Source organism: Numida meleagris, chromosome 6 (assembly GCF_002078875.1).
Source record: "Numida meleagris isolate 19003 breed g44 Domestic line chromosome 6, NumMel1.0, whole genome shotgun sequence".
NCBI classification, from domain to species: Eukaryota; Metazoa; Chordata; class Aves; order Galliformes; family Numididae; genus Numida; species Numida meleagris.
The window spans coordinates 41,976,113-42,000,581 of NC_034414.1; the positions used below are offsets into that span (position 1 = coordinate 41,976,113).

At 38.2% G+C, this 24,469-nt stretch overlaps 1 protein-coding gene across 1 annotated transcript in view; it reads left to right on the plus strand.

The window, feature by feature from the left end:
* Window positions 1-24,469, plus strand: part of TSHR (thyroid stimulating hormone receptor) — a 56,605-nt gene that overhangs the window by 13,837 nt on the left and 18,299 nt on the right. The window contains exons 2-7 of the mRNA XM_021403104.1: window positions 2,770-2,841; window positions 6,792-6,866; window positions 17,298-17,372; window positions 18,506-18,580; window positions 22,828-22,905; window positions 23,445-23,513. Of these exons, the coding sequence (XP_021258779.1) occupies window positions 2,770-2,841; window positions 6,792-6,866; window positions 17,298-17,372; window positions 18,506-18,580; window positions 22,828-22,905; window positions 23,445-23,513 (444 nt within the window). The remainder of the gene's footprint in view (window positions 1-2,769; window positions 2,842-6,791; window positions 6,867-17,297; window positions 17,373-18,505; window positions 18,581-22,827; window positions 22,906-23,444; window positions 23,514-24,469) is intronic.

Consider the following 24,469-nt stretch of genomic DNA (forward strand, 5'->3'; position numbering starts at 1 on the left):
CTTTCTACACACCACAAGTTACTGTTAGTCCTCCAGCAATAATCCACAGATTCACAGCTAGGAAACAGGGACTAACTGTTTTACTGCAAATTTGTAAACTGCATTAGGAAGTGGGTTACAATTTGCTTTAATGTATCAGTGCACAGGTTCTTCAGCAAGAACTGGGACTTTGCAGATGGCTATACAAAACAGCTGGCTTAAAAAATCACGCCTAACCCCAAGGCCATTGCACTGACTCCATTTCATGATCTGCATAAGCACTGACTATGAACTCAGCAATCTGTTAACTCTGCGAGTAGGTGCAGCTAGCTAACACCAATTACTTGGTCACTATATGCTCTATATGCTATAATTTAGCAAATTGTTTAGGTAGTAGGTGTATTCCATAACTTGGATTCTTTTAGATTTGTTGACATTCTCTGAAACTGTTTCACTTCACAGCTAAGTTACTGTCATGAAACATGCTACTTTTTTATCTTCATCAGCCTAAGGTTTCTTTCTCTTAATACTTCATGGTCCTTATAATTCACTGTCTGTTCTCTTTGTTTATCAATACATCCTGCACCACCCGTAGTTTCCTGTCATATTTGTAGAATGTTGGTATATTTTTAAATTCTAGCAAATAGATATGAAGAAATATGATACTTCCAATTCCAACCTATAAATAAATTTATGAGCTGTTCGGTTAAAATATAAGGCTAAGTTACTTCATTGTGCTATTCTTGAGATAACAGAAGCCTTATATAGGAAGTTGTAAGTGTAGAGCCATTTCATCCTACAGCAACTTTGATAGCAATGGATTCATATATGTTACCCAGGATTTCCATGCTTTTCTGATGGGATGTGTAAATTCCAAGCGTGCCAATAAAAGGTTAATGTGAACTCACTTAGCCCATGTTCAGCTCAGTTCACTATGTGGGAAAGATGGAGGCTGAATATTTGACTTAAAAGCAGGAGGTCAAGAGGAGCCTTACAACAATGTTTAAACTCTTTTCTGGGATATGAGATCGCAGGTTAAGTACTAATCTCTGCGATGATTGGTGTGAGAGGTGAGTATGATGTTGCGAGCCAACATTTTTTAGATGAAGAGGACCAGAGGGATATAAGAGAGGTTAAAAGCAAGCCTGGATAGTTGCAAGTGGCTTAACCTATGTTTTTCTTAGCTTCTGGGTTCTAACAGTCTCCAGGAGAAGTCTTAGGACAGCTTCCCAATGCAGACCACGATACTGTTAGCCCTATTTGTGGAGCATGCTGCTGGCTCATGCTCAACTCAGTGCTTACCAGGACCCCTAAATCTTTTTCTCCAGCACTACTTTCAAGCTGGGTGGCCCCCAGCACGTACTGGTGCCTGGGTTTTTCATCTCCAGAGGCAGGACTCTATGCTTCACCTTGCTGACATTTGTGAGATTTCTGTCAGCTCATTTCTCCTGGCTGCAGAGAACTGTCCACACTGTTCATCCTCAAGACTTCTTAAAATCTATTTCAAACAGAAATTTCTCAGTCATCATTTTCAGTTTCCTGAAAGGACTGTAAATACAGACAGATGTTGAAACACAACAGCAAAGTCAGCAGGCTGTAGCTGGTTTTTCTTTGTAAACATTTTGCCCAGGACTGTGATCCTGAGCAGTTTTACAAAGTGGAGGAGGGAGAAGGATGGGGGAGTACTGGTATGGGTGTCAAGGTGCTAAGGGTGCAGGGTCATAGGCCAGTATACCCCTGGACAAACAGATGTTCCCCTAGTCAGGAGCTTGTGGAAGTTGAGGTACTAAAATTAAGAGAAACATCAACCCACTGTTGGATAAATAGCCTTTAGCTTCTCCTTGCTTATGCATGTCACATATATGAGAAGAAAACAGAAGACATTATTAATGTTTGTTCATTTATTTTATATCAAGTTGTTCTTAGCAGGAGCTATAGGAAATGTCTGTCATTTGTTCTTGGCTATTCTTGAGACTATTCACTGACTATATATAATGTAAGTATATTCCCAGATGTACTGGGAAACCAAAAATGATCTCATTCAGCAATGATCAGTTGTAACTTTAAGTCTAAAGATATTATAGGCTAATTTTCTAAAGCATTTCCTCCTCTTTATTGGAATAGTCTATCTGCTAGTAATTCATTCTGTTAAGAACTTGGCTGTTGATATATCTCTCCTTTAAATATTGCCTGTTTTTCTGAAACCTCCTGCAGATGGGTAAGATATGTATTTCTATTCTCTCCTGAAGTGCAGATTTAACTGGACTTAAGAAATAACAACATACCTGCCATCCACACATCAGATGTTTATGAAAAAAAAGTGATGTATTTACTGCAAAGCATATAGGGAATTTTATGGAGATAACATGCAATTCCTCTCTACTTGAATTTTAGCTGATGTATCGGCATTTCTTGCTTGGAAGCAGGAATGGGTCATGTGTGGAAAGCCTAAAATGGTTATAAGAATCATTATATTCTTAATATTTCATTAACTTCAATGGGCAGATATTTGCCATCAGTGCTCTGGGTTTTTTGGAAGTCCATCATTACAACTGAATGCTAAGTTCCAAGGAGAGAAGTTGCAGAAGGTTCTAATTGAGTTTGAGGGAGCACACCAAGCAAAACAAGATGCCTAACAAAATGGGAGTAGGAATAATATGAAGATGGAAAAGCTAGGAAAATAGAAGAGAAAAACAGAATTATTGGAGCAGAGCTGGAGTTGTGTATGAATTTTTAATGTTAAATTGTACTTAACAGAGAATATTAACCAGTGAACTTTTATTTCTATAGGAGGTTTATGGAGACTCGTCTAAAAACAATTCCAAGTGAAGCATTTTCCAATCTCCCCAACATCTCTAGAATGTAAGTTCTATTTCTGATATTCTTTTACCTCTTTATCAAAAGTTTAGATCTGCGAGTAATCATTGAATTATTAATGAACTAAACAGGCTATAGGAAGGCATTCTAGGCTTTTTTTTTTTTTTAATTTCAAATGGCATACTATACTTTTTTTTTTTTCGTCTTGCATGATTTATAACTCATTTCACTGGAGACCCTGTAGCCTTTCTAGAATAGGAATGGCTTTCCACAAAAACACTAGTACTTGTGTGATGCAAGAAGGACTTCTGTTGTTGCATGTCTTTTGTGTATAAACACACATATGGATACAATCCATAAATATGCAGTCAGCATCATCTATATACTTGCCTCACATTAACTTTTGTTGCAAGTGGCTGCCTGTTCTTGATCTGCCCTGGCTGCTGATGTCAGTGGTTCTGAGACAAAGGTGTACCAAGTTTGTTAGTTCCTCTTTGTGACTTGCCTGTAATCCAACATATGTTCTAATTGATGCAGGGAACTTCTCTGATATCTCCCAGTTCACTCCCTAGAAACAAAATTATGTAATTTGGAAGGAACTTCAGGAATCCTCTAGTCCAACCACCTGCTCAACGTTCTGCCAAATATGAGGTCAAACCAAATTGCTCAGGGCTTTATCCAGCCTGGTGTTCTGAAGTTTCAGTAAGATAATAGAGAGTATTTACTACTCCAAATATACTGCTTTCTTTTGCTATATGATTTCTGCTATATAGTTTGCATGAATAAACCTTTTTTTTCCTCCTCTGTACTGAATAGAATTTAAGTTGGCCTCTTTATGAACCCTGTTTAAACAAGAATTTTAGAGTTCCTATTCTTGATAGTCAGAAGTAGAGATAGTTTCCCTTTGCTGCTTTGCCACAGAAATGAAACAAAAAGCATTTCAATGAAATGCTCAAGTGCAAAGCTAATTCCTGTCAGAAATGCATCAGTGCACTCAGGTGCATATGCTTCATTCTGGCAATAACAACATTTAAAAAAATGTTTTATAAGGTATTTAGATGTAATAGAAATTTATTAAAGTTGAAAAATCTTAGTAGAAGGACTTTGCCCCTTCTGACTTCGGACAGGTTGAACATATAGTACTTTTAAGGTCAAAGATAAAGAACTCTTTCCTTGGCTCTGAGGAGCTGAAATGGACATTGGTGATGCTTTGTGTCACATCTGTGAGTACCTCATGGACACCTGACATGTACCTTCCCAAGCAGATCCACAGCTTCTCCATACAAGGTAGCAGCCCTACACCAAGCATAACATTTCCCTTGTGCTCTATATTTCTCTATGCAACACAGTGTGGTTTCACATCCTGTGCACACTGATTCCATGCAGCACAGGACGGAAAGGGAGAAGGAAGAACAGTGAGAGGTCCTTGTGGTTAATGCCACATGCTGTCTGTTTAAATGCCTGTGTTCTCAGGTTTTTTTTGAATGGCAACAGTGATAAAAACTTATTTATCTTCAAACAGGCCTTCTCCTTTTGGAGAAGAACTTCTCCTTTGAGAAGCTGTGAATTTGGTGTTTAGGTTGGGACTACATTCATGGTGGATGTCAGACGCATTCTGGAATCCTGCAAGTAAAACACAGCTGGCACAGGGAGGCAGTGCTGAGTTATGCCTTCAAAATGGGATTTTAAACACACTTTCTGCCTCTTCCCAGTATAACATCTGGTTATGATTGCTGTGATTCTTATTTGTTATATTCAGATGGGTTGTACAATGTGTTCATTAGCCAAGGCACTGGCTAGTTCAGAAGCATTCTGAACAGTTGCAAGTAAATATTTATGCACCATTAACGCCTCTTTCTCAGAAGAGATTGAATATATTTGAGCATGTTTGTTGAGCATTGATTCAGGTGATAGTAAAGCAAATAAAACTACTCATATAATCAGTAATGATGTTGTGTAATTAATGTATACAATTACAAAGCAGGAAAGTGGAGGTCAACACGCCAAGAAAATGTGCTGTTTCCTTACCGCTTTCACCCTGCAGCTTTGAGATGTAAAACAGTAACTCAGGCAGCTCCAAGCCAGCCAGCGCAGTACAAATGGGAAATGTGGACTGGTGCGAAATGGTGGCTGGAGGGGTGAGGGAAGGGAGGAGGAGTACCCTCTGCTTCTCTTCTGTCTCCTCTCACATATGACAGATAGGTCCCTGCCTGCCTGGTGTGGGCCATCCCATCAGTAATATGGGGCACACTAAGTAATATATAAGTGCTCTCTAATTCCCAGTACCAGCTGCTTGGCATGAGGATGTGATGCTTGCTCATTCTCTGGTTTTCATTTTATTTTCTGTCAAGCTGATTTTTATATAGCTGTTTGCTACACACAATCTATCTTTTGGTATGTTAAAATGCAGGCTCTGCTAAAATTAAATAATCAATTTTTTTCTGTGAAGATTGGAACTCCAATTTCTTGAGCAGTAGATATTTAATGCTTATAGGATGACAAAATTAAAGCATCTCACATAAACATCTAATTCTGCAATATTCAATCACAGAGCTACAGCCTGGAAGTACTTTCTTTATTATATTCCTCTTTTATTTTCTTCCTGCATTTTGGAAGAGCCAAATGGCTTTTTGGAAGTAACATTACTGAGAAAAGAGAATCTGCTGGTTGTACAATCTCTACTAGTTACTTTTCTGATATCTTTTCAAGCACTGCTGAGTGCATCTTCAATTACCAATAAAAAGTAGATCTCCTGTTAGAAAAGTTAAAATTAGTTCTGCTCAGTTCCAGTATAGACAGGACATAAACTCCTCTGGAACAGTTAACAGTGTTAGTCATCTTCTGGTTGTCAGAGCACAAGCTGATCACAAAGTATTGTTTCCAATTTTTAAAAACATTTTAGTTATTTTTAAAATATCCATTGAAAGAAGTTGAAATTTAACTTCTATAAACTTTCAGCAACAACAAAAAAATCCGATCTGTAATTTTTTGCATGACAGTCCTTATGATTTAAGACTCTATTTACATTTCCTATTTTAATTACTTATTATTTTAAAAGATCTATAGATTACAAATATGATATAAAATATGATTAGAAAAAGTAAATAAAGTACAGGAATATGGCATTTAAATGTTATTGATCAATTTTCAAACTAAGAGATATTTTGAATTACATAATTAGGTGGTGTAACCCAAATTGTTAATGTCAGTGTGACTCTGGAAATTTGCATTTGTTAGTTGTATTGCAACTTTACTCACACTTCAAAGCCTTTAACAGACTAGTTTCACTATCATCTTCCTAGAGGTGATGGGGAGACTCCGCAGGGCTAGTTTCTCATCATATTCAGTGGATCACTATCAGTGTAACGGCTACTCAGTCTAAACCGTGTATAAATAAGTATTTCTCAAGCTTGTTTTTTTTTTGCTTTGCTTTGGTGCCACATTGCTCTTTATACTCTTTATGACATTCTCTTTGTGACTAATGTTTCTTTCCAAATTCATGTCACAGCATTTTTTTTTTCCCTCAACAATGGATAAGTATTATTTGCTCTGATGGTAGAGAATTGGTGATAGTTGTTGCAGTGATGACACAAGGTCCACCTTACATTTTTTTTCTTGGATATAGCTAAATCTGGCACTTTACTTGACAGCTAGGTCTTCTTAGTATTCTTCAACCTCTTCTTTATTTATTCTTACTTATTTTCAGATTGTGTCACGTCACCAAAGTGACATTAATTGGGAAAAGGAAAGAAAAAGAATTCTGAAGTGAGAACTCTTTATATTTGCTGCTTAATTGAATTGTTGTGCAGCTGTGATTTAGTGGTAGTATGGCAAATATAAGTCCTGTTAAAAGTTCCTCCATCTGACATCACCAGTGCTGCCTCCCATGGCAGGTGGCACAGGATGAGGAGAAAGAGGAAAAGTGACTTGCTGGGCACTGGCCACGCCTTGTCAAGTTCTGTAACTTGTTTCTTTTTCTGTTTGCTGGTTTTTAGTTATATCTCCATAGACGAAACACTTCAGAGTCTGGAGGCCCACTCCTTCAACAGCTTAAGTAAAGTCACTCACATGTAAGTATTATAATTAAATAAATGTAAATAAATGAATGTGAAAATAAAATACATATGAGGGTGTGTGGAGTAACATGTATGTTGATGTTTGAATTGTCGTTCTTTTCTCCTTTGTAGCTAAATATTCCTCTTCCTATATCTTTTCTCCATAACATGCAAGCTCTAGCTCAATGTCAAGTTTAAATAAACTAGTAGCTCAGAATTAATTCCATCAAATTACCAAAAGTAGGTGTAAAATAGTAACATAACCATAAGAAGTGAAATCAGAAGAGGAAAAGCACAGAGCAAGATGGCCCTAGATAGAGATATGAAGAGTAAAAAGTAATTGTTCTGGAAGTTCATTAATAGTAAAATGAAGTACTTAGTTATCAAAAGGAATGGGAATGTTATGGACAAAGGCTTCTGGGAAGCTTATTTATGCTTTTTTTTGTTCATATCAGTCCTCATAAAAATCAACTACGAGATCAACTAAAAGATCAAATGAAATCAAGAGCAAAGGGAATAGGCACCAACTTAGTATTCTTCAACCTCTTCTTTATTTTTTCTTACTTATTTTCAGATTGTGTCAGATAACACTAACATTAGCATGTTTAAAGACCTGTTTGAAACACTCAGCTATCCTTGAGAGCTTGTGGAGGATGAATAAGGTAGCAGAAAAGCAGAAGATGGCAAAAATTAGGTCTATCTTTTAAAAGAATCTGCGAAGAAGGTAGCTTATCTTCAATTCCTGAAAAAAATTCTGGAACTAGTAATCAAACCTATTGTATGTAAGCACCTAGAATACTACAAACAAAATATTACAACTATATAGATTTAAGAACAAATCAGATCAGGCCATGTAATTTCCTCTGTAACAAGAAGGTGTCAAAATTAGAGTACTAAGAGTCTTTTGGCACTTTATCTTGTGATAGTAACTATAAAAAGGCTTGCAGAACAAGGCCTGGCTAGAACAGTACTAGGGCAGACAAAAAGAATTGGTAGAATAGCTGCATTTGGAGAGTTCTTGTCATTCGGCATTACCCTGTATAATGAGAAGGTAATTAATTGAAGAGGGTTTCATAGGATCCATCTTGTATCTGGCATTGTTCCACATTTCCACTGCTGATTCAAATCAGTGCATGGAAAGTGTGCCAGTGTCAAAAATTTCAGATGAGTTATATTTCGGTATACTTCAGAGAAGATTTTTGTCTGTAGAGATTCCATGGGAGAGCATGAGTCCAGAAAACTGAGAGGAAAGGCTTCTGTGTTCAAAAAGAAAACATGACAGAGGGAGATATATCTTAAGTGTATATAAATGTGTTTTGAGGGATGAAACTACTATCCATTCTTCATATTGATGTTTGACAAAGCAATACTTATAATAAAATCAGATTAGGGAAAAGTCTAAGAAAATCTTTCTTATGACTGGTGTGAGTAAACATTATATTTGCCTTCCTAGGAAAGCTGCGCCCTTTAAGGCTGCTAAATCAGAAAATACGTAGGTCTATTTAATCTTTACTCAGAGAGATTGAACTAGATGATCTCTTAACACTGCTCTATTTTCTATACTTTTTTTTCCCTTTTATTTTATACACTGTGAAACAGAAAGGTTAATAAAAATAAAGGAGATAATATTGTTATTGTATATAGAGAACAGCTAATACCAGAAAATTGAAGTGCTTCCCCTAAGAATACGTGATAAATAAAGCTAGGAGCAAAGTCCAGGATCCTGAGACTTACTTTAGTCCAATAACATTCTCCTACAGTATTGCTGAAATAGCTTCAATGGAAGGCTTTGGTGTAATAATGATATTTATCTATGCTTTGAATGCAGTCCCTTCTGTAGGTACTTTTTCCAGGCCTGTCTACCTCATATTTTCCCTTCCTGATTCACAGTTGTTGTGTCTTTAGGATTTCTTCTTTAACAGAAATGAACATAATGAAAAATTTTCTGGCATCACACTTTATAAACAATGAAGTATTTGGCACTACACACTACATATTACTCATGTGGTAGTTGTCTTGTCGTTCACCTTTTTAGAAACTGAAGATCATAAAATGCTCTCAGGCCCTCTCATTTCATAGAAGTATCTTCTATTGCTTCTACATTAGATTCAAAGTAAGGAATGGACTAGAAAAATCTCCCTCAGGATATTAATTATTAACACAAATATTACCTTCAAAGAGTAATGTAGCATAAGCTTTAGAATATAAATGATGTTTCCATAAATTGAGCATTTTGAAGTATGTGACTATTTTAAAGGACTGGTGGATGGAGCCATGGTGCTGTCAGTAACTCCTCTGGCACATGAAGGCTCTTCTAGAAACCACCTGTTATTCTTCAGGATGCTTCAGAGTGGAGCACCCAGCTGGCTGGCTATAAGGCATTATATCCACATCTGTCTTATAGGCCTTCCAAGGCATGTCTAATCATACTCACACACTTGAGAGACCCATTAGGTTGTTTTGGTACATTGTGGTGTGTCATGCCATCTGTACTCTTCCGTGTCACAGCTTCTCCCTCTCTTCCAAAAGTCAGACCAGAGCACACCAACAAGGTTTGATACCACCACATTATCACATCCAGGTCAGCTCCACGATCTGCACATGCCATTCTGCAGCCTGTGTAGGAGTCAGTGGAGCTCAATGGCATCTACACCTACTGCACATATGGCACAGGCTCTTCAGGAGGGCATAGTGGGGAGAGGTTTTCACTCTGGTTATTTAGGTTTAATGGAGGACCCCTTATATTTCTCACAAGGAACTACCACACAGAAAATACAAATAGACAAGCAAGTTATAATTTTTCTGTTTTCCTATGAAAGAATCAGAACTACTTCTCAAAACAAGACCCTGGAACTCTTTACTCACAGAAGCTATAGGCAAAACCCAAATATCTGCTAGTCCATGAAGTACTATCTCTACTACTCAAAAGCACATACACACTTTTAAAAATCTGTTTAGATGTAAGACACGCACATTATTTAATCAGAGAATACCCAGACATCTGGCAAACAAGGCAGATGCATATAAGTTAGAAGAGAAAGCTATTTATAGATTTCACTATTTTTTTCTAAATTGCTTCCCTAACTAGTCTGATACGTTAACGCTTTTTTTTTTGCTGGGTTTAATTTACTTCCCAAACAACAAGATTATTCAGGGATAAATGTTATGTTGTGCTGTGCATTTGTTTAATGTTCTCCACTTACATAGTTATTTTCAAGTTATTATTGCTGGATAAAGATTGTCATAGGTTGTTTTAAAGAAGTTTGAAGTACTAACAGTTTTGAAAATAAGTCATTTCACAGAGCTTAGCTTTCACAGGTTCAATTTTACATGGAGTTTTCATAGAGTACAGTTTTATGTAAATAATCTTTTTTTTTTAACCCCAATTTAAACTTAAATATACAGTTTAATTTTAAAAACATTTGTTTTTCTACAGAACTTCTTATAAGAAAATTTAGTGTTTATGGAAGGAAAGCACTAATTGCTTTGGCTTGAGTCAAGTGTCATATGAGTAGGCATCCTGTGTTCATCACCACTTCTGTCTGCCAAGCCTGCTGGCGTGCCTCAGGTTTGAACTTCAGCACTGCATTTTTTCTGGTTCACATTCAGTTCTGCCTATGGGCCTCCATCCTGGCTTTCTGTTCCCTCCATACCTCAGCTGTATGTATACAGCTCTTACCCTAGGAGCAATCTCTGTGCATGTTGTATTTATACGAGACTAGAACTCTTGAGTGCTGAGCAACTTTTGCAAACTAAGAGTACAGATCACCTCCTGTGTTTCAATGAGTTGGATCTCATTTCAATTGTAAGTCATGGTAAAGTTCACGCTATACTAAGATTAAAATCAGGGCCAAGACTTTGTGTTGGTGTTTCCCCAATTATGTTAAGTTGATCTCACAATGTATTCTAGTTCCTTGTTTTTGTCATTACTATGTATGTTAGACAGTTTTAACATGTTTATCAATTCAGGACGATCTTTCACATACAGTGACAAAACTGTGCTTTCTAGATGCAAACACAGAAGAGTCTATGTCTCTGTATAATCTTACTAGCAAGCTGCAACTTTATGGTGTTAGCATTAGGAGCTTTTGTAACTAGGTCTTCTCTTCCCAGGAAAACACTCTTAGGTAAGGAATTTTCACTTTTTTTCCCCCTCTCCAGGTCTCTGCTCACACTCCTCTCTCCCTCATTTCTCCCCACTGCTCCTTCTTCCAAACACTCTCTGCTCTTGAACAACCATGCGAGAAGCCCTTTGAGGGTGTGGGAATACAGCCAAAGATTGTGGATCAAGTGGCTTACCATTGTATATGCAATGTCACTGCAAGAGCTGGAGGGACTGCTCTCCATCTCTGTGCAGAGTGGGTGCTGGGGCACTTCTGCTCACGGACAGCCCATGGAGCCAGGTCTTGGGATATAGGACTGCAGAAAGGAGAGGTGGTTTTATGGCAATGTCTGAGAGGTAACTGGAGAGGAAGACTAAAGAGGGAAGAGCTAGCCCTAATAGGAACCTGAATGAAGTGTACTGTTATATACCTGCAATGGGAAAAGTGCTGCACAGAAAAATCTTAAAAGCTGATGTCTGCAGGTAGGGGATAGACTGGCTAGAGCCTGAATCAAATTTCTAGTGCTAGCAGTGCCAAAACTTGACAGATGGAAAGCCATGGAGAGCTGCACTTAGTGGGACTGCATCTTGACTGCAGGGGGAGAAGAAAACATGGACAGGGGAGAGAGGCCAGGGAAGTCATAAGCAAAGTAAATCTAAAGAAGCAGGGAGGGCTCACAAGTTATTACAAGAAAAAGAAAGCAGCTGATTTAAAATATTTTAGAATTGCTGATCTAGATATCCTTAATATTCACACGTATCAAACATAGTGGAACTATACTGAGACTCTGGTCAGATTTACAGTATCTGGGTTCTGGTCTTAAACTCAGGGATGTGTCAGTATTGCAAAGCAGGTATGAAAGACATGTCTGGTAAACAAATTTTAGAAGTCACTTATATTAATATTTTTGCTTCTTTAACGTCACTAAATTTATATAATATACGCAGTAGCTTATTAACCTTTCTAGAGTTTGCCTTGCAAATGTATGGCTCATTATAATAAATCATCACAGTAATACTTGAATAATTATTAGTTTCATTTTAAGATTCATTTTGATTTGGAACTAAATACTTACGTATGTCCCTGAACACAAAAGTATTATTTATGGTTATTTATAAATATTGACAAAGAATTTAAAGTGTATCACTAAGTAATTTTCTCTGCACATCTGTTCCTACCACTGTGAGGTTTTTAAAGTAATTTATTTAAAAAGCAAAACATAGGTGAAAATCATGGCCAGTAAGATTTTAGTATGTTTATAGGTACGTTTATAAGTGTTCCACCAATAATGTTCTTATCTTAAGGGTAGGAAGCAGCAGGTAGCAGCAGCCTTCCTTCTTATTAGCATCTCTAAGTAATTTTAGTTTGAACTGTGCAGTTAAATGTTTTTTCAAGGCACCTTTCACCTTTCTGAATAAATACTCAGCCAGATTCCTATAAAACATCTTAGTTTTCTATACTTTTAAATATTTTGTTCCCAGAAATAGCCGGATTTTTTACATTGCTGATGGTTACAGAATTTAAGCCCAGCATGCTAAGATTAAGTTGTTTTTATATAGTGTGTCAAATGTATATTTCAAAAGTCACCTAAAGTTTCTAAGTCTGTGAGATTCAGACTTTTCAATTCACTGATTCAGAACAGTTTACTGATAAACATGCAAACCCTCTGTAATGAATCCACTGATAATCATAGAATGGCTTGGGTTGAAAGGGACCTCAAAGATCATCTAGTTCCAGCCTCCATGCCATGAGCAGGGATGCAAACTACTGAACTGTGCACTAGATCAAGTTGCTTAGGGCTTACCCAACCTGGTCTTATATGTCTCCAGGGATAGGGCATTCACAGCTTCTCTGGGCAAACTATGCCAGTATCCTACCACCCTCTGAATAAATATTTTCTCCCTGACACCTAATCTAAATCTCCCTTGTTTTAGTTTAAAACCATTCCCCTTATCATGTCACTATCTTCCCACATAAAAAGTAGGTCTCCTTCTGATTTATAAGCTCCATTAAAGTACTGGAAGGCCCAGAGCCTTCTCTTTTTCAGGCTGAACGATCCCAGCTCCCTCAGCCTGCCTTTGTAGGAGAGGTTGATGTGCAGAATCAAACTCTATAACCCACGTAAGGTTACGAAGCAGGTATGTTTATTCAGCGCTGTGCACACGCTGGGTGCAAGGGGGATCGCTCCTCCTAACTTGCACACCAGATGACAAGAAAGGCAGATATTTAAAGAACAAGCGGCTTACATATGCATTAGATTTCCAAGAAAAGGTTGGATTATTACAATGAGATCTCCACCCTCGGTCCCAGTCCTGTTACACATGCATGGTATTTCTCAGTGGTCATTTGGGGTCTTTTTCTGATGAAAGGTTGCAGTGTCCCTCGCAGTGTACTCCTGACCTGGTATGAGTTGGAAGATGCTGACTAGCTCTAGCCAGCCGTCTCACCAGCTGCAACTCTGTCCACCAATCCACTGCTTCTCTGTTATTTCTTTTGGTGTACTGTTCTAGCTGATTGCCTTGCATTCCAGAGACGGGGCAGCTGTCAGGTTTATTTGGAGAAATAAAAGACCTGCTGTCTGTAGAATAATTGCTTACATATAAAAAAGCATCTGCAATCAGTAATCTCTGGGGGGAGCCATCCCCTAACTGTTTCACCTAGTACTGTATACCACTGTCTTTTACAAGGACTACATGCCTCAGACTTTCTCCTTGTCTGTCTTTTCAGCACAAAAATTTCATTTTGCAAACCTAAGCTACTCACTAAGCTAACTTTCAAGGTGCTCCAGCCCTCTGATCATTTTCATGGCCCTCCTCTGGACCTGCTCCAACAGCTTTGCATCCTTCCTGTAATGGCAGTCCCAGACCTGGACACAGTACTCCAAATGGGGCCTTACAAGAGCAGAGGATGACAATCCCCTCCATCTCCCTGCTGCCACCCCTCTTTTGATGCAGCCCAGGATACTGTTGGCCTTCTGGGCTGCAAGAGCACACTGCTGGCTCATGTTCAGCTTTTTGTCCACTGGGATCTCCAAGTTCTTCTCCTCAGGGCTGCTGTCAAGGAGTTCTTCTCCCATTCTATACACATATTGGGGGTTGCCTCAATCCAAGAGCAACACCTTAGACTCAACATTATTGAACCTTATTAGGTTCATTCACTTCTCAAGCTTGTTCAGGTCCCTTTGTATGGCATCCCTTCCTTCTGTCATATCAGCTGTACCACTCAGCTTACTTTCCTTTGTGTTTTGGATCCTTTAGAAGTAGTATTTAAATCACAAGTCTTTTGATTACAATTTGAATATTGCTGTCATAACAGTTTGGCATCTCTGAATACAATACTCGTGACTGATTCGTGTAAAATTGTCATGGTTTTGTGATTTTCGGTTATTGGTATTCCACATCATAACATCATGTAGTGGATATACCTAGTTCTCAGAAGAGAAGGACTACTACAGTCCCCACGGTACTTTGCTCCTTTGTTACCATTTTCCAGCCAGAGGGAAAAGATAGAAGCTCGCAGTATAAAAACTTGCAGATCACGAGACCTCGTCCCTTTTTCCGCCGTCTCTCGTCTTGGCAGCACCTCGCTCTCCAGCCGCCTTATCGTCGGTAGTAGAGTAAGGCCTACCTTGATTTTGGGACATTCTCTCTCTCTGTATTGAATTTATCAGCTTAAATTGTAATTATATTGTATTATAGTGTGTTGTTTTGCATTCCGATATCTTATTTAGTAAATGAGTTTGTTTCTCCTCAGATTGTTGCCGCTGTTCTTTGCTCTCAGGGCCATCTCCCTACCCTTTTCCCCTTTCCCCTTTTCCCGGGACGTGGGCCCTTGGGTCCCCCGTCCCCTTTGTCACGGAATCGGGCCTAACGCCCGTAAACCGGCGACAAAAATAAATTTCAAAATCCATCTTCTGTATCATTATGCTGTTAACTAATGTGATTAGAACTATTAAAATACCTTTTCTCCTTTTGAGCTCACTTCATAGGCTCTAATATTGATGGAGATACAGATATCCTTTAAATCTGAGATTTTAGGGAGGATTCTTTCCCGTACTGTGAGATTCATGATGACAGGTTCATGGATGGATCTGACCTTGAAGTTGTCTCTTTTTCATGTATGTGAAATGAGAGGCCATATATTTAGCTAGTCAAATACGTCAAGAGACATATTTGCCTGGACTAGGAGTAGAAAAAACTGGATTTCTCTCCAGTTTTTTCTTAAGATTAATATTTACTTTGTCAAATCACTTTTTTTTTTAATATATACCTCTCTCATCCACTTTCTCATCAATTTTGAAAAGAGACTTCTAGGAAACTGGTTGCCTGCTCTTGATTTATGTAGCACCTGCCTCCATAGGCCTTTTTTCTTTTCCTCTTTTGGACCGTAAGAAATCTCCCAAATACAAACCGTAGGATGAAATGCAAGTATAAATACATTGTATTTTAAAGCACATTTCTTCCCTAATCCCAGCATCACCAGTTCAAGAAAATGGAACAGCAAGGGCACAAATCTTTTCCCATTCTTCATTGCATATAATGATTTTGGAACAGGTTGCCTGGGGGGTTGTGGTTGCCCCGTCCCTGGAGGTGTTCAAGGCCAGGCTGGACATGGCTCTGGGCAGCCTGGTCTAGTGGTTGGCAACCCTGCACTCAGCAGGGGAGTTGAAACTCAATGATCTTTGAGGTCCTTTTCAACCCAGGCCATTCTGTGATTCTATGATTCTTTGATTTTCTTGAGTTCTTTAAGCTTTTCTCTGATCATGGGGCCAACTGTCTCATCTGGCAATTCTGAATCTTTTACTCCCATTTTTCGTTTCCCTTTGTCAACTAGCACTTGCTCTCTCTTGGCCTAGTTACTTAATAAAATCCAATTGAATCTCATTTAATTATTTTGTGCTCCCAATTTTAGTACCATCTGCAGATTTTGAATTCTTACTTTCAATACCCTCATCCAAATCATTTATGCAGAGTACTATGAATAGCAAAACCTGATGACTCTGTGGCACTCCAATGTATTATCCATTTCCAGACTGAATGTTGATTTCTCCCTGCAATACATTTGGTCCACAGCAAAGGAGTACATAGCCAAGAAGCTCCTGACTGCAGTTTTTTTAAATGCAGCCAGTGATCGGAAAAAAAAAACATCAAAGTTTGTGGAGAAAATTACACTGTTGGGAGTGTGATTGCTACATAACTATTTAAGTAATTTGAGAGAAGTGAGAGACTGACATAGATTTCTTATAATAACAGAAACAATACTGTTAAAGAAGCTAACAGACATGAAGAATACGCATCACTGTAACAGCAGTAGCATAGCTAGTAACTACATCAGTTTAACATGCAAGAAGAATGTAAACCCTTGTCTCCCCCTAAAGTAAACACAGTAAAAACAGAACGCTTGGAAGATGGAGCAGAAACTCTTTCTCAGTAGAGCAGAATATAGAAAGGCTAAAGTCTTCCACATGTTGTTATATCAATTTTCTGATGTCTCTTTTCCCACTTCTATTTCTCAGAATATTTGGCTAGGTTTATTTTGTGCTTGGCTTACTTGATATTAGGGCATGGCAGATTAAATACTACCAGTTTCTACTGTATCTATACCCAGTAGCACCACGTTTTGGACTGATGTAAGAGTAGAACATCACTCACAGAATCTGCACCACCACGCCACACATACCTGTATTTCATAAAATTTCTCTACATAAGTAGCAAGAAGTCCTGAGACTGGTCATTCATAGGAAATATGGTTCTAATAGGAACAGAGCAGCTAAAAGCATCTGTGATCCAGACCAACTTAAGGAGAAAAAGAGAAGCTAGTTTAAATTATTTTTTGTGTGACCTTAGCTTTCCAAAGGTGCCCTTCATTCCAGCTGCAATCCTGGGTGCTGCAATATTAATTATATAAATTATATATAAACTCACCTGTGGAAATCCCACTCCTACTTCCCCAGGAAAGATATTTATTTAATGTGTTTAAAAAGTTTTAAATCTATGTTGACTTATATTAATCATGGAAATATTTGAAGTTACCAGGTAGGAAGTTTACTCAGCAGTAGTAACAGTGGCACTGATATAGCTTTATGCAAAATTTACCACTGTTCTTAATTTTTCTTCTTTGAAATCTTTTTCTTTTTACTCAAATTTGCAGACAAAGTACTGTCCCTATGTTCTCTAAGAACCTTAACCATACGACTACATCCAAAGATCTATAAGCAAGTGTCAACTTTTTCAGGAATTAATTCCCTGAAATTTAACATTGTTGGTTTCTGTTATAACAACTACATTAATATTAATGACTGTTGTGGTAACGTTCCCCCCCATTCCCCTTTTTTTCCTTGCAGTGAAATTCGAAATCTTAGAAACTTGGATTACATAGATCCAGATGCCTTTAAGAACCTCCCACTGTTGAAATACCTGTAAGTATTTGGCACCTGCAAGTAGCTGGCCTAACAGACATCTTTCTAAATCCTTTACTCAATAGGAGTTTCTTTGCATTTCATTTTGGAACTGGTTGTAATGTTTTTCCCTATTACTTTATTTTAAGGACAGAAAACCAGCTAGAATAGGGGCTGGAACTCTGACTTCTTCTGCAAAGAAATCTTTTAGAAATTCATTGGTAACTTCACTATTCCTCTGATCCATTAAATGCCTGTAATACATAAATGTCTGCTTGGTAAAATTCCATAAATAATATTCTGTTAGCAAGTGCTGTCTTACTGTACTGGTCTAGGGAATACTGTGAAAAGGGACATATATTTGCTATATATTTGAATAGGATTTTAAAGAAAACCCATCATCTGCACTTGACAAGAAAATCTTTACCTGATTTCATATGACTTCTATGGTAGAAAGAAATCTTGAGGGATTCTCTGTATTCCCATGAAAAGCAGCACAGAGTAACCAAACCATGAATTTATAAAATTATTGCACGAGAAAGAGAGGAAGAGAAAGACAATAACTTCTATAATTTTGAGTAATGTTTATAAGGCTCTGGAAAGCACTGAGCGTGTCTGGTGAGGATAGCAGTGAGGATGAAAGACTTTACTGAGAGCATTAAAGGGAATGTAATCAAAATAATTTAATTTGAGAATAGTGTTAAAATTTGAAAATTAAGGGGCATTACTGTACTGTTTGAAAAATGCCAAAAGATGGGATTTTTTCCCCCTTTTTAGAGATATTTGAACAGCTCTTAGCCTCAATGAAAAATGAAGAACTTAGGCACCAAGATAATAGTCCAAAGCAACCTTAATCTTGCAAGTGAATCCAGAGTTGCATTTTTCTCCCTGTCCATTTCACAGACTACTTCCCTTTGCAGATGTGCTCATCTGTCTTTTTTGCGTTCCCATCTTTCAGATTCTATCATTTCCCATAAATCTGCCTTTTTTTTTTTAATTCTTCTTGCATCTTTATATTTTGTAGAATGGATTATATGTACATTGATTGACAATAGAGAGGAAATAGCCATCCTGCACTGCTGAATGATTTAAATACACTTCATGTATGTTCTGTGATCCACTACATGTAATTCTCTCTTCATCTTCTGTTTTAGTGGAATTTTTAATACTGGACTCAAAGTATTTCCAGACCTCACTAAAATCTACTCATCTGATGTGAACTTTTTACTGTAAGTACCTATTCTCAGAGTCAGATAGAATACTGCCATCCTCAGATCCAAAGAAAACCTATAGTGAAGGCTTCTATTTTAGAGAAAAATAGAAAATAAGTCTGTCAAAATACTGTTCCTAGACTGTAGTTCAAGGTTAGTTAGTAACAAATTTGGAAGATGTCAGGTCATCCTGCACTGTATTATTTGAACTGGATGAGACATACACATAATTCCATTTCTCTTAAGTTAGCCAAATCCCATGGTATGGAACTTTTACAGGCCAGTACATCCACTCTTCAACCTGTGAGCCTGCCTGCATTACTGTAATTTAGATTGTTGCATCTCAGTGCTACTGGACTCATGTTTTATTACCAGGCCTCAGGTGGTGGTTGACTGTTAATGAGCTGCTAATGACAGGGTGTAAAAGCTCTGGACATCTTTGGAAGGAGGTGGTGGTAGCTCTGGCACATCAGCAATCCTATGTGTAAACTCCCATTGTCAGCTTACGGGCTCCATTAGTCCTGAATGTCATAGGCTTGTTTCAGATCTGCAGCAAGCACATTCTTCCATTCCTAACATCACAGTGTTACTTCAGGATCCATCACCTTCGCCCTGCACAAACATGGCTGTAGTACACCAAGACGATCGCTGGTGGATGTCCAGTACAAGCAGCTGCAGGAGCCTCCAGGATGGCCTTACATGCCCACAGCAATAGGCATAACGTCAGTAGTACCCATGCTTCTCACTAGCATAAGTACTCTGAACTCCTTTCTTTTCTCCATCCAGGCACTTCCCCTCCACTTAGTAAGTACTTGTATCGCTTTCATATACTTTCGTCCTCACCGTGGAGGATAACAAGTCTTCTTTCTATTACAAAAACAGCCTGCCAATACCAAGTTAACGCAGAAAAGCCTTGCACCTAAACACCCATAAACAAAGAGCCATATCTTTCCTGAAAACTACTATTTGGCTACCCTGTTAAAAGGTTCTCTTAAGAGAGAGGACTGCTTATCTCCCTTCTGTCACTCACCTTAATTCACAGCAGCTGAATGGGATGCATATCATCTTTTAGAATCACAGCACAAGTCCATATGAATATATACTTTGCCTAAACTTACTTGTGCAGCCCCAATTCCTACATGACTCTCCTATCCCACTAAACAAACAGAGCAGCAGCAATTACCTTTTTTAAAGCAAGACTTCCTAGGTGGAGCCCTTGTTAACCTCAGCTGGAAAGAATTTTCCTACTAGCAGCTTTGCTAATTTACTTGAGTTTGCTCACATGGTGCATTTCTAAGTCACAATAAAGCCTTCTCCTTTTCTTACAACTTGAAAAAAAGCTTACCTTAGCCAACTTAAAGGTTGCCCCTCCTCCTTTCTTTTTTTCCTCTTCCCTTTTCTCTTGGAGCAAATAGCAGAATAAGAAAGGCAACACAAACATGGCGGAGGTGTTAAGTCTCCCACCGTTATCCTTAAAGCTAATTCAAAAACAAACACTACTGCTGTGAAAACAACAAGTGTTTCTTTGCATTCAGAAAAGCAAAGCCTACATCCATCTCTGTGTCCTAACTTGCAATTAACGCCCAAAATCAGGCTTGCAATCAAGCTAGGGAGGAAGAGCAGCTAAGATGAAGACTTGTAGGCTGACACATAGTAAAAGTATCTCAGTCACTACTTAGTGGTAGCAGTTTGCATATCACAGCAGTATTCAGCTGGAATAGGCTTGATTGTTGGATGGACTAAGTAAAAGGCTATTAAAATCCCAATGTGTTATTCTGGAAAGTAACTTACAAAGGCCTGATTAACGGTCTGATCTAGATGTTGAGTCAGTACTGATAAGTGGTGTTCCTAGTCAAGCTGGAAAGAGTGAAATATAGGGCCATCTAGATGATCAGAGGACTGGAGCACCTATCTTGTAAGGAGTGGCTGAAAGCTGGGACTGTTCAGCTTCGAGAAGAGGAGGCTGGGGGGATCTTGTTGATGTGTATAAGTATGTGAACTGGGGGTGCAAAAAAGATGGAGCCAGCCCCTTTTCAGTGGTGCCCAGTGCCAGGATAAGAGGCCATGGACACAAACCAGAATACCGTATGTTCTGAGAATCAGAAAACACTTCATTGTGTGGGTGGCTGAGCACCAGCAAAGGTTGCCCAGAGGGGTTCTGGAGTCTCCTCCTTGTAGATTTAAAAGCTGCCTGCTCTGGGTTTCTCTGCTGGAGCAGGGGTTAGGCCAGACATAGAGATCCCTGCCAGCCTCAGACATTCTGTGAATGGTCATTGTCTGAGCTGCGCCTATGGTCTGCCACTGGCAAGGTGAACCTCAGTGCTGAAATTTCTGGTTGATTTGCTGAAAAGTCCAGACCTGCAGTAAACAATGAGATTTTCTTTCCCAAGGTGGTTCTGAGACTAGAGGTAAACCCTGTGCTGACCAATTCTTGCTCCATAACCTGGAGCTGCTATGTTCGCCTTGGCTACAGGCTTCTGGGTTGGAAATTTGAATCAGCTAGTAGCTCTGGGTGAGATACATTTACATCTGAAATGCTACTAGGAAGATCCTCAAAGACCAAATGAGCTTTAGCTTAAAAGCTACTCAATTATATATTCAACACTAACTACATAGAGAGAACCAAGATGTAAATAGGTTAAATGAAACATGAAAAGTAGCGAAAGTAAAAGGTTGCACTACTACCTACATCCTTGCTTCTGGACGAGTAATTTGGCCTAATGGACAAGGACAGAAGCGTCTGAACAGGGCAAATTAGAAGAGCTCTGCCCTACCCTAGTGACAGTAGAACTGCTTGCAGATGTTCTTAGCCAAGAATGAGACTGCTGATATCCAGTTGTGCTTTCACTTAGTTTAAGGATCACCTCAAGAAGCAATGTTTAGAAATGCCTGACCTACAAATGCAGTTCTACTCTTCAAAGAAAAATATGATGTTTTCACCTCTATAGTCAAGAAAGAAAAACCTGCTTATGAATAATACTAGGTTTCTAAATAATGTATAAGAATTGCTTTGAAAATAACGCCTCCTATTTTATGAAGTTGGCCCACGACATCAGAGGCGGATGTTGGTGGTATGGCAGTAGAGGTTGAACCTTCCCACCAATATTTCATTATATGTTGTTGCTGTGTGACACATAGCAGCAGAGGGGCAGTCTGACAGAATGTGACTGTCCTGGTTTGAGCTGAGATAGTTAACTTTCTTCTTAGTAGCTGGTGTGGTGCTGTGTTGTAGATTTAGAATGAAAATGATGTTGATAGCACACCTAAGTTTTAGTTGCTGCTGAGCAGTGCTTGCACGGAGCCAAGAAGATTTCAGCTTCTCACAGTGCTAGTGAGGGGCTGGGGGTGCAGAAGAAGCTGGGAGGGGGCAGAACCAGGACAGCTGACACAAACTGGACAAAAGAATGTCCCATACAATATAGCAACATGCTGAACTATAAAATTGTGGGGAGTTGGCTGGGGTGGGATGCAGGGCTGGGCATCAGCCAGCTGGTGGTGAGCAGCTGTGTTGGGCATCACTTAAGGTATTCTATTATTTGCTTGGGTTTTGTGTGCTCATTTTTCTTTTTTTTTTCTTTTTTTTCCTTATTAACTGCCCTTATCTCAAACAATGAATTCTCTCACTTTTCTCTTTTTTGATTATGTTCCCCATCCCATGGTAGGGGATTGAGTGAATGATTATGTGGTGCTGTCTGTGTTTCTTAAGACTGCAGAGTGGGAATTAAGTGTTTAAGAAATAACAGATATTGAAACACTAATTTGGACAACAGTTGATAAAATTCATTAAGTTAGACGAGGCAGTAAATTTTTATTTCACTTTCTTTAGAAGCAGTCCTATAAAGGGAAATGCCTCTGTATTTCATAATTTATTATCTGATATTTTATCTAAGCATAGCTATACAGCAAGATCTCATCTCTAAAGTCATTTAGGCTAACTCAGTTGACATTGCAGCATGATTCACTTTGCTAATTCTCAGGGTTTGGGGAGAATGAATCTGTCTTTGCTATTCACCACAGGAATCATGCAGGCTGGCACATCTCACCAGGACTATAAAACCCACTGACTTTGCAAGTTCACTTCCTGGATGCTGGAACATCCTTGATTCTTAATCATCCCAATTTACCTCTTACGGCTGTAGGTGTAACTAAACAATTATTCCACACTTTCATTTATTATCAAGGCAGAGAACAGTGAATAATAAAACTGTTCTGGAGGAGTTCCGTTAGGCAGATATTTGACTGTGATGTTTTTTCTCCTTTTTCAGTGAAATTGCAGATAATCCTTTCATCACTTCAGTGCCTGCAAATGCTTTCCATGGGCTGTGTAATGAATCTCTAACTCTGTAAGTTCTTCCAGTTTTAGTCAAAAGGCAATCACCTCACCTTAATCTCTCAAGCATATGGTACCAAGTTAAAAAAAAAAAAAAACAACTCAGTTCTACTCTCTAGTGGTTTGTAATGGAGAAACATCATAGGCATTATATGTAGTATCCATACTTCTAAAAGTTCAGATAGGCCTTATTGTCAAACGGTACCCGTATTGCTATTTATTATTTCCTTAATTTGACCTTGCAGAATTTTATTTCCTTGCTTTTGTCTTGGAAGCAGGAAAGTTATGGCAAAATGTTTTAGTCTAGTTCTATATTTACTACAAAAAGAAGTAAAAGATAGCACACCTGCCACATGGTATTCTTGATTTGGCTGCATTTTGGAATGTGGGTGGCTTCTGCTCAACCTTGTACTTTAACTGCTACTTCTTCAAGGTACTGAAATTAACTCATTCATAAACATGCAGTTGCCAATAAAAATGATACATGAGATGATAGGTATTCCATTACTGAAGCATCCCAAAATACACTAATTTACTTATTTTTATTTGCAGCAAACTCTACAATAATGGGTTTACCAGCATCCAAGGCCATGCTTTTAATGGGACAAATCTGGATGCTATGTAAGTACCAGATAATCTCTTCTTTTAAAAAACACAAACAACAACAAAAAAGTAACACACACAAAAAAAACCCCGACAACAGAAAAACAACATATACAAGGAAAAATACACCAACCTATAATGAATACTCCCTACCTACTGGAGGTTCTTAAATAAATATCTTGTTCTAACTGCTATTAAGGAGCAAAGAGAGGACATTAATTTCAGCCAGCAACAAAAATATGGGCATTTTAATGTCTTTTGCAATGTACTTCAATTTTATATACACATATTTATAGCTCAGAAATAAAATCATAGCAGGTGATTCTAGTGTTAATTTTGTTTAACTTTCTGATCTGAAGCTATAATAAAATATCTTTTGATCAAGAAGATTTCTAAGACTATTTCAAAGACAATTTGATCATTTTACTCATAAGGCAGTTTATTTTAATAAGTGTAATCGTAGTAATGATAGCAAGAGATTTCACAAAAATCTCTTACCTGCAAAAAAAAAAAAAAAAAAAAAAGCAGCATTTGAAACAACTGGGAGAAACCAGGCACTTGACCTAAAAATAAGAGATGTGCCTGTCCAAAGCATGAAGGAATTATTTCAGCTTTCCCTTCACCTTCTTACTGTGGTTTCTGAAAAACTACTACTTATCAACGGAATATACTTTTTACACCATTCCCAAAATTATCTGCTCACACAGAACAAATCTAGAAAGATTCTGGAAGCTGCATTTGCTTTTGCAGAGCTTACTCAGCTGAAGTCTGGTTAGCAACCTATCTCACAAGTTAAAGAAATTTCTTCTTTGTGAACTCTTAAGTTAACCATAGACGCATGAGGATACAGACAATTTTCCTACTTATTTTAAATAGGTCTTCAATTGTATAAAAATTCTGAAAGACCATTTTCCACACAGTCTGAATCTTTGCAAACTGCCTCCTTTTCCTTAACATTTATCTGGACTTCTTGA